The sequence below is a fragment of the Liolophura sinensis genome, chromosome 3, assembly GCF_032854445.1.
Source record: "Liolophura sinensis isolate JHLJ2023 chromosome 3, CUHK_Ljap_v2, whole genome shotgun sequence".
NCBI classification, from domain to species: Eukaryota; Metazoa; Mollusca; class Polyplacophora; order Chitonida; family Chitonidae; genus Liolophura; species Liolophura sinensis.
In genome coordinates, this window is record NC_088297.1 from 18,917,356 (window position 1) to 18,928,293 (window position 10,938).

General features: G+C 40.9%; 1 protein-coding gene and 1 long non-coding RNA gene across 2 annotated transcripts; both read right to left on the reverse strand.

Moving 5' to 3' along the window:
- Positions 1-66: 66 nt before the first annotated feature.
- On the reverse strand, positions 67-3,365 carry LOC135463770 (uncharacterized). The gene is made up of 3 exons (XR_010443587.1): positions 3,295-3,365; positions 1,307-1,390; positions 67-172 (listed from the first exon to the last, which is right to left on the reverse strand). It is a non-coding gene; the product is annotated as an uncharacterized LOC135463770 (long non-coding RNA).
- A 1,953-nt stretch (positions 3,366-5,318) lies between these two features.
- Positions 5,319-10,673, reverse strand: LOC135463767 (zinc finger protein 271-like). Its single transcript, XM_064741197.1, has 4 exons — positions 10,604-10,673; positions 9,069-9,169; positions 7,700-7,951; positions 5,319-6,727 (listed from the first exon to the last, which is right to left on the reverse strand). The coding sequence occupies exons 2-4, from the start codon at positions 9,151-9,153 to the stop codon at positions 5,376-5,378; spliced, it is 1,689 nt and encodes a 562-aa protein (XP_064597267.1). The 5' UTR covers positions 9,154-9,169; positions 10,604-10,673; the 3' UTR covers positions 5,319-5,375.
- Positions 10,674-10,938: the final 265 nt, after the last annotated feature.

The window sequence follows — 10,938 nt, forward strand, 5'->3', positions numbered from 1 at the left end:
CCAAACAGTTCGTCACACGAGTCACACTGGTACCATGTCTGGCATGAGGCTTTCTTGCCTTTCTGATCCACCAGCATGTGTCGTGGTGTCATCGGGATGGAATTGATCTTCTTGACACATGTGATCTGACGATAATTGCTGGCTTCTTCAAGGGAGACAACTTTCTGATTACCTGATGCAAGGAAAAATTGTGTTAAGAAATATTACATTCAAAATAAGAAAAGATAATAGGAAAAAAAGAAAACTAGGACATGTAATCTTGTACAGTGTATGACTTAAATTTACACTTACAGTTCCCCTGAAGTTTGGTGTGTAAACGCACATGTTCAAAACCACATTAATGTAAAAGCCTACAAATGATACCGTAATGCTAACACTTAACTTGTAAGAGGCAAAATCAAGCAGAAAGTCAATAATTCTAAACCTTAGATTAAATACGGTACATATGTGTATGGTACATTTAAAATATAAACCAAAATAGGGAAAAAGAAAAGAAACTAGGACACGTGAGCATTTACAGTGTTTGACTTTAACTTCCACTTACACTTTCCACTTCCTGAAATTAAAAATGTAAATGTAAAAATGTAAAATTATACTCAGTCTTTTCCTATGAGAAATTCATCAAATTTCACCCAAAAACTCAATCAGTCAGAATCAGGCAAAATGTCCAATTTCAAAAATGATAACTTTAGGTGGAAAGGAGTAAATGTACTGAATATTCATAGTTTGAATTCTAAAATAGACTACTATACTCTAATGATCAGGCCCCGGAATCACGAAAATGTCTTAGACATCAGTAAGACTTATTCTTAACTTCAAAACTGTTTATCTGCTTCAAAATTCTCGCCTACCTTAAAATATTTAATTTTAATACTTAAGAGTTGTCCTAGACTAACATAAGATAGAACTGAAATTAATAGCTTAAGTTCAAAAATAAACTCAGGAGTTATACCACACGTGAGGACTAAGTATGACTTAAGTCTAAGACAGCTTCGTGATCCTGGGGCCTGATGTTCATTTCACGTTTTTTTGGGGGGTTTTTTTTTTGGTTTGTCTTTGTCTTTTATCTGCAAATTAGAGCAGACTTTGACATCACCTTAATCTCACACCTATGGTTAAAATCCATTCTTCATGATGACCACGATGATGTTGTCTGGCTGCTACACATAGGTCATTTCAAATTTCAACTTGTATTCATTTTTTGGGGTTGACCAAGTTTGATAGTTTTAACCGAGAAACCAAAAAAAAATGTCCGGCAGATTATAAGCTTTGCACAACCGTGGCAACAGGAAGGTTTAGGGTTTACCTGTCTCATCAATGACAGCTGTGTGGACATCTCCGGTCTCATCATCAGACACAATTACAAACCCCGGCACACTCATCTCTGACACTGCGACGGAAGAAACAAAAAAATACACCCCATTAGCTCATCACATATCAAATTTAAAGATGTGTATGTACTAATTAAAACACTTTTTTCATGCCTATTTAACTGTTGATTATTTGTTCATTTATGTATTTATTTGACGTATTTTACACCGTACCTCAAGAATATTTCACTTATTTGACCGAGGTCAACATTATGGTGGGAGGAAACTGGGTAGAGCCTGGAGGAAACCCACGACCATCCGCAGGTTCCTGGGAGAACTTCCAGAGGACGCCAGAATGACCTGGGACTAAAACGACCGCATTGATGAGAGGCTCCTGGGTCAATATGCCTCGATGGCGTACTAACCTCCTCAACCACGATGGACCCTATATCCAATTTAAAGATGTAAATGTACTAATGAAAACACATGTTAATGTCAATTTGATTTACTTCTTTAATTATTGAATGTTAAACACCCTGCTCAAATTTTCTCACTCATTCAACAGGGAAGAGGTTGATTGGCATATCACTATAGGTGAAGGACACCAAAGTGCCTAGAGGAAAGCAAACTGTCCAGAGAAAACCAAAGTGCCTACAGGAAACAAGTGGTCTTCACCATGCAGGCACAATGTACATGTACAAGATAAATCTCCTGAAAAGTATTTGTTTGTTCGTGACTCAGTAAGTTAATGATTGTTTATTACTACACTAAAGAATTTTTCATTTCTACACTGGCAGTCACTGAGTATTATGGGTGGAGGACGCTGGAATGCCGATGGTATAACCCAGAGTTACTGACAAACTTCCCCACATGTGATATACATGTACAGATATGCAAACAATATTGGTGGCTGACAAGAGGTTTTCAGATTGCACAGTCATTCACGCGTGCATCGTTCACCGCTTATTGTCAGAGCCCAGGGCAACCCACGCTCATTCGCAAGTTGATATGCAATACACTTTTCCGAACTGTCAATCACACATTTGTCAATCATGCATCATTATCAATATTGTCACAATTAGGTCAATCGGACGTCCCACACATTGATTAAGACGGTCAATGGGGGACTCAGCTGCACATAAGGTCTATATGATAGTGGGAACGCATCGTTTTCTTCTGTGATGCTGCAGTGCGTCTGTACGTCATATATGTTTTACGAGTACGCATATATATCAATCATTTTGATGTAATAAAGGAAAGAACAAAAGAGTTTATATAGCTTTGAACCGCCTTGTTACAGACGAGAGGGAGTTTTACGGCTTTCCCATTGTTTTTCGATGTCACAATGGCTTTCACCGGGAATAGAATGAAAAGTAGCGTTGTCACATAAATGGGTCGTGAGGCATTGGATGTGGTTGATTCATCATATAATATATAGGCTGTATATGTATGTGATGTAAAGGTACCTGATATGGATACAGTACGAATTATGGACGCGCCTGTTCTCATGTTATTATCCAGGATCCCATCCAATAATGACAAATTGACATAGGCTGGAATTGAACTCGCACCCAGTGTTAAACATATGAACAGCTAGTGCTTGGAATGGCTGTTTACATGCACAGCGGAACGGCAAATCAATGACATTGTCCTTTATATAATTACTGTTAGCATAAAAGTAAACTACACCTCCCCTTCCACATTTCTAGACAAAAACCGGTTCATTTCTTAACATTAGTCTTCTATGTCTTATTACAGCTGCTTGCACTCGACTGTGATCCGATCTCCAACACGCGGCAAGGCAAAACAGAAAATCAGGTCAAACCGACCGCCATCTTGTTTTTGGCTAGGACAAACTCCACGCAAATTGGTGTGAAGTTCCATCCGAACTACGACGTAAATCGGACATGTCAGATTAAAACATTGACTAAGGCGAGAGCTATGTTGCAAGATGAGTGTCGTTTTAAGGCAAATTTGACCCTACCGTGACGATTGAGCCGGATATTAAGTCTTCTCTGCAAACTCCCAAGTTGACGTGGTCCGTCGTGAAATGGACTCTGCTCCGTGCTGGAGACGCCGAGGGAGCAGTAATTTATTCCACGGTATCGGAGGGAAATTTAAATCTTGCTAAACCTTACCACGAATGCATTATACATGAATGTTAAGGGCCGAGAAAACCCCATGCTCACTTTTATTTGAAGTGCAATTTGTTTTTATTTATTTATTTTTTCTTCGATGTAGGCTCTATCTGTGCATGTAAATCCCGCACAGGCCCCTGCAGGCCTATCCCCGGTTTTCAGCATGGCGTTAAACAAAAATCAAACGTATCCTGGATGATTAGGCAAATAACTTCATGCGATGTGGAGATACAGTTTTGATTTTTGGTAATCTCAGATCAACAGATCTAATTATATAGGAAGATCATTTCACGATTAACGATTTCCGGTTCTTCATATGTCTCCATGGAAACCAAAGTCCGGCAAATTGTAGACCCTGAATCTTAGTGTGCCGTTAAGCACATGTTCAAGTCTTTAAAGAAAGAAAATTTCACTTGCAGAGCCCGGGGAGAACCCATGACCATCCGCAGATTGCTGCAAGACCTTCCCACTATAACCACCTGAGTGGAATTAGCCATCGTATAGGCTAATGAAATATTCTTGAGTACCGTGTAAAACCAATCAAATAAATAAATAAATAAATAAAGCGAATAAGTACATGTAGGTGTAAAATGAGTACATAGGGCGCTTTACTTCGATATCCCTCTCGTCGCACCCCATTCTAACCCTGGAGAAATTGGGCGTGAAAATCTTGTTCGCGAACAGTGATCTTGTGTTACACTTTGGCATTCGAAACATCGTTAACGTTTCGGATCAACACGAGTGCAAAGATTCGAATACGCCCAGTGTGTCATGTTTGTCAGGATGGCAAGTGGTCTGCAGGGAACTTCATGCACAACTAAACGAGAGCTCTGTACCGTCGATACACGTAATTTACTGTCGCCAAAGTTTCAAGACAAAGTATGGAATGAAAATATTGTGTACGAGAATGGAATTGCTAAAATCGTCTGGAGATCGTGACATCACTCACACCTAATTAACCATTCAGCCTCTACCCACTATAGGTGTGTGAGGGTGAACGGGGGGATGTTGTTGCAAAAATGTAGGCTAAAGACTTAACGTATTTTATTTATTTGAATGATGTTTTACGCCATACTCAAGAATATTTCACTTTTACGACGGCTTTCAACATTATGGTGGGAGGAAACCGACGATCGACCTTCCGCAGGTTGCTATAGTCTCTTGGTAGGGGGCCTGACTGATTTTACAGACAGTTGAAAATAGGCGACTCTCTAAAAGAAACAGACTATTCATTTTTAAATACTTAATTATGCGAAAAAATGAAAATATAAATATATAAGTGCGCATACTGGCGTTTCCGTTGTTAGGGTGACTGCGTCCATACATACGTGATGTACATGAACAGTGCATTGTTTGTGGGGAGAAAGGTAGCCCATAGCTACTGCAGAACTATATTTATGTGTATGTTTGGGGTTTTATCCGCAGTCTCTCCGCCATGTGACCACAAGGAGTCATTCGATACTACAGAGTTGCATGTGTGTATGTCTCTGATGACACAGTGGTGCCGGAAAGAAATTAAAAGTGGGAGGCCCAATTATCATAGCACACAAGGCGAGGGTCCTAAGGCCGCCTGGGCCCCGGAAGCTCCGCGATCCAACACCATTTCGGATTATAAGCTAGGATATTTGGATACATTTGATCTAGTGTTGTCTTTTTTTTTTAAGTTCTGAGAGGTTATGTTCTCAGTTTAAACACACTGTCAGATTTAACCACTGGCAAAGCAGAAGTACCGAGTACATGTATAATTGTAGACATTTATATAATCAAACACAACAATTAGTGACAACAGTAATCAGTATATTCTGTATTCTGTGAATCAGACGTCGTATATCCCTAATATACATATATTCAACTATGCCTTTGGGTGAAGTTTAACTTTACTGCCATACATCTTTACCAAATGCAACAGAAAGAGTGTGTCAAAATGTCAGGTCAGAAAACGGCCATGCTGTGGTCTGTTATCCGGCAGGTCGCACAGAGTTGACAAATCTGTCTGATACACAGATGTCGGCGTCGTGGCGGCCATCCCGTACGATACGAAAGAATTTGGATTGGCGTAAGTTTGTGGAATGACTTGGGAAGGCTGAGGAACAGACTCGTGGAGTCGGGAATGTAGCTGCATTTCTTCGGGTGACTGAAATGATTTGCTACAGAGGCTGCAAGTGAGGCAGGGATTTATGCCTTCCAGTGCGGGCACAACTGGTGCGTGGATTCTGTTCTGACAAGAAAATTCAGCCAACTGATGAGCAACGGAAACAGCCGTGCTCATATCCGCTGAGATGCTTTGCGCTTGCTGCTGTCGGTCCGTTGAAATATCAGTACCTAAGTTCTGCACTGTAAGCAGTCTTGGGTTGAGAGCAGAAACATTCTTCTTAGCCGCAAAATCGCTCTGCTCCACGTGCAGCATCTCGTGATCGTCTCTCTCTTGACGGGACACGAAACGTTGCCAGCAGATTTTACACTCGTACGTGCTCTGATCATCGTTGTGTGACTGAAGGTGATTGTACAAGTTCTTCTTCTTGGAGAAGCCTTTCTGGCAGACGCTGCACTTGTGACGGTAGTCTCTTGTATGAACCTGAAGATGGCTCCGCAGCAGCGCCGCGTCAAGAAATCTCTTATGACAGTACTCGCATTCGTGCTTCTTCTCTCCCGTGTGGGTCATCAGATGGCGAGCCAGATTGTCCTTCTTGGCATACTTCTTGTGGCACATGTGGCACTCGAACAGTCCGTTCAGATGCACGCGTAGATGTTCCATATAGCGATATTTGGTGGAGAACTTCTTTCCAACGCAAATATTACATCTGAACACAGTGTCCGCGTGTGGTTTCTTTGATGGATCCACGTCCGCCATTTCTGGATGAGCTCTGCGAATATGCCTCAGTCTCTCGTCAGTGTAGGCGCATTTCTTGGGGCAATGCGGACAAGGGTACAACCGTTCCCTTGTATGCACTGACCGATGCCTTTCCAGAAGGCTTGGAGAAGAAAACGGTTTCCCACATACGTTGCAGGGGTACTTCTTCCGGCAGACATATCGCGGTCGCTTTGGTTCGCCCTTTCTCAAGCTTTCCAGTTCCAATGCGATCTGAGAAGCTACGAACGCATCTTTGACAATGAGCTTTTCCAGCCGGGCAACCCTGGCCTCTTCTGCTGACATAGATTTTGAACCCTCCACTTCGTCCCCTGTGGTGGTCAAGTTTAGGGCGTCGTCTTCACCACTGTGACTCTGCTCAGGAACAGCATCTTTCTTTGACTTCCTTTCGTATTTGTTCTCAACAGAAACTGGAACAGATTGAAGAATTTGCTTGATTGGAGTTTTACGCCATGTTGAAGGATATTTCACTTATAGAGCGACAGCCAGCATTATGGTGGGAGGAAACCAAGACCCAGGTTGAAGAAAGATCCAAACATGGGTTTATTTAGCATGGTGTTGCAACAACCTCGTGTCCTAAAAATAGTTTCACTGCTGAAACCATCTACCATGAGAAAACCAGGGTAATGGTATGTTAAAACTTATCATTACCATGAGCACTTCTTCACTTACAACAATGATCATGAAGTACGTGTTTTACCATTTACCTCTATAACTATGGAGTTTTTGTCACAACACTTACCACTATGAGGTTGAAGCCTATATGTTTCAGCACTTACATGTTGCATTAAAAGCATTAAGCCACTTTTGACACTTTTAATTATCACATTTCTCATTATAAAGCCTTTGCAAAGCCTCACTCACAACTATGAGCTTGAAACCAGAGTTTCAGCACTTACCTCAATGAGCATGAAATTGTGTTGTACCATTTACCATTTATTACAAGCTTGGAGCCAATGGTTATCATTATATTACTGTTTGGCTTCATGAGCTTGATGTCTTTGTTTGATTATTTACCACTAGGAGCATGAATTGAAACATATGTTTTACCATTTACCACCTTGAGCTTGAAGCCAGTGCTTCAGTACAATAAGTATGAACCTTGTGTCTCACTATTTACCATTCTTCACATAAATTAGGCCCGCATTTTACGAATTACCACTTTGAGCCTGTAGCCTGTATTTCAAAATTTACCATCATGAGCTTGAAGTCAGTTGTTCAACATTTACCACTATGAGCTTGAAGCCTGTGTTTTACTTTTTACCGTCGTCATCATGAGCTTTGAACCTGTGCTTCATAATTTACCACAACGAGGCTGAAGTCTGCATTTTAACATTTACCATTGTGATCAACTTCTAGAAAGCTGGTTCTTTACCACTTACTATTATGAACTTGAAGCTTGTGTTTACGCAAATACGTTGGCCGGGTGAATTTCTGTTCACACAGATCACACTTCAGCTTGGGGAAGGTGATTTGTTTTCGACGTTCTCTGCGTATTCCAAAATGGCGCGATGTAGCCGGTGACCTTTGAGGAAATATGTCAGAAGATACCCGTGGTACAACAGCAAACTTGGGCTCTTCAGGAATCTGTCGAAATTGACTGGCTTCTGACAGGGCAACCACTTTTTGATTTCCTGCAGAACAAAAAAAAATTATTTATTTGAGGGTTATTTAACACCACACTCAAAAATTTTTCACTTGTACCACAGATGTCAATTTTTCATTGTGGAAAACTGTAGTGCCTGACAAAAAAACACACCTTGACAACTTATAAGCATGTAACATACATGTACCTTTGTGTACACCAAAAAGGTGGAAGACAATTGGTTTAATTAACATCTGACAGCACAAACGGCTACACGTTCAGGTATCATCAACTGCTTATAGTCACCATAAACAGCAACAAAGGGGAAATCTGCAATTGCCTGTCCAAGGTCAGGTTTGATCCTGCAACTCGCATGTCAGAATGAAAGATTTCTTTTTTTTGTTTTTTTTTTTGATTGGTGTTTTACGCCGTACTCAAGAATACTCAAGCATTATGGTGGGCGGAAACCGTGCAGAGCCCGGGGGAAACCCACGACCATCCGCAGGTTGCTGACAGACCTTCTCACATACGGCCGGAGAGGAAGCCGGCATGAGCTGGACTTGAACTCACAACGACCGCATTGGTGAGAGACTCCTGGGTCATTACGCTGCGCTAGCGCGCTAACCAGCTGAGCCACGGAGGCCCCTCAGAATGAAAGAGAAGTACATCTTAATTACTAGACCATGGCCTTGGGACCCACTCCATTATTGCAATAAGTATTTCATATTGTTAGCTTACATGCATATTTAGACAGCATTCGGTTCACATTTAATTCTTCCGCTTTCAGCACAAAATCTTAATCTAAAGTTAATGCATGTATATCACATTAAACTTTACCACTTCTTAAAAGCCATGCACTAGCAGTAGCTGGACTTGGATTCAAAGCCACCGCATTGCTGAGATGCTCCTCGGTCATTATACCATGCTGGTATACTGACTGAATACTAGTATGCTTAAACAGTCAGAGAGGGGCCCTACATGGCCTAGTTCATATAATCAGCATAACAGCACGGGGTTAGCACGCCAGCCCGACACGATGACCCAGGAGCCTCCCACCAAGGCAGTCACTGGGAGTTCAAGTGAAAATATTTTACATTCCCAGTGGAATGAGCACTGCGAGTGAACGAATGAGCAACATGAATAATAGTTTATTTGGATCAACATACCCATTTCATCAAGTACAGCAGTGTGGATAGAGTTATCTCCCCCTGATTCATCATCAGACACAATCACAAAAAGTGGTTGGCTCATCTTGATGAAGTTTCAGCTAAAATGGAAAAATGTAATGCACATTAAACATCAGTAGTACCAGTAAATCAATACGAAATGTAACAACTGATCTTAAATCTGATCATCTTACACATACATTTCAAACAGCGCAAAGTTCAACAAGTTCATCCCACATCCTGACTTTTAGGCATGTACCAGCTTTTGTGCCCTGATCCAAAATATTCCCTTGACAGTGGTCTGGTTTATGGGACTGCACGTTGCACCTTGCAGCACACCAGGTACTTCAAAAAGCTCCTGACTTAAAACCAAAGCAAAGCTAGCCACAGATGGGTTTGAACCAATAATCATATGCGGCTATAATGGAAGTAAGCTTCCAGTCGCCATTAGTTTGTGTGCATCAACTTTAATTACTACTGGTACATCTGCTTGAAAGTTAAATGTTGTCCTGGCAAATCACATTATTTCCATTAAAGTTAGAATTACAAGACGATGATTTTGTGCACAGTTATGTCCCTTCAACACAGATTTTCTATGCAAAGCACAGAAGATATTCCACAACTTTCACAACTTTTTAAATAGGCCTACGTCTGCATATGCAAACTATATGTGTGTGTTTAACAATGTCATTTTTTGTTCATTTTTTAAGGTTACACATTTCAAAAAGCTTTCGCAAAACTTTGATTTAACTTTACTTAAAATGAACCATCTAATGTAACCCAGGCAACCGGTACTCGAAAATTATGTGTCTATGATTAAGGTTAAATTTACGTTTTACTGAAGATGCATTTTATACAGTAGAATATTATAAATGTATATTCATGGAAAATAATTCAACAACGCTAAATGTACGGTACTACCTCCACATCTCTGACATTCAATTATTCCGTCGACCGACGAGGTAAACGTAAGAATGTTGACTGAGGGAGATCATTTAGCTCGCTCAGTTAACATGGGTATCTGAAAATATACAATGGATCTGCTTCCTGGACAATGGCTGTTACCTGTATATTAACTTAATTATACCAAACTGGCAATTATAATTACACTGGGTAAAATTACAAATCGCGTTAACTAATTTATTCACCGCACCATGTTCACTAACAAAATTTCGTAACCTCGGTTATTGCATCGGCAACGCTAGAATTGTGCATAATTTGACCGTAGAGAGAGTATTCTACTGCATAACAAGTCTTAGTACGCCCACGTGTACATGTATCCACGAAACCAAGCTTTCTGTGAAGACTACAAAAAAACCTCAGGGATAGTGACCGGTTCTCCTCGAGGTGCCGATCGCCATTCCCGTCGGCCGTGGCCGCCATTTTGTGTCAGAGTCAAGGCTCGTGCTATCTAGTACAACAACCGCTAGTATTTTAGAAATTGCGTCCACAATACCGCTTATCATTTCACAATTTTTTGCAGGAAATAGCAGGCTGTGAAACCCTAATAAATGTAACCATAAAAATTTGCTTACAATTCAGAGACAGGATTCAGTCGGGCATGGGAGAAATGCGCTAAGTGAGCGCTCCGCCCCTGTAGTACCGATGGAGTAGTCTGGCTGTGTTGCAGGATTGGGGAGCAGTCATTACCCAGGCCAGGTGCCTTCAAAGATATAGGCCTACCCGGCATAAGATACAGAAATCACATTCAGAATTAATATCACAAAAATCAAAATGATATAATTACTTTGCAAAACCGTACCGATAAGACCAACATATTTCACTTTCTGTTCTGTTCATTTTCAATGCTATATATAGGCCTATATGTAACATATACACGTAGGCCTAAGTTAAGGCCTAACCGCTAGGC

What these genes read in the sequence shown, in the direction of transcription:
- LOC135463767 (XM_064741197.1), bottom strand. Translation starts at nt 9,153, where the DNA reads ATGAGCCAACCACTTTTTGTGATTGTGTCTGATGATGAATCAGGGGGA. An exon ending in TGCTGTACTTGATGAAATGG is followed by an intron (nt 7,952 to 9,068) that starts GTATGTTGATCC and finishes TTTGTTCTGCAG; the next exon opens with GAAATCAAAAAGTGGTTGCC. An exon ending in CAAGCTTCAAGTTCATAATA is followed by an intron (nt 6,728 to 7,699) that starts GTAAGTGGTAAA and finishes AATCTGTTCCAG; the next exon opens with TTTCTGTTGAGAACAAATAC.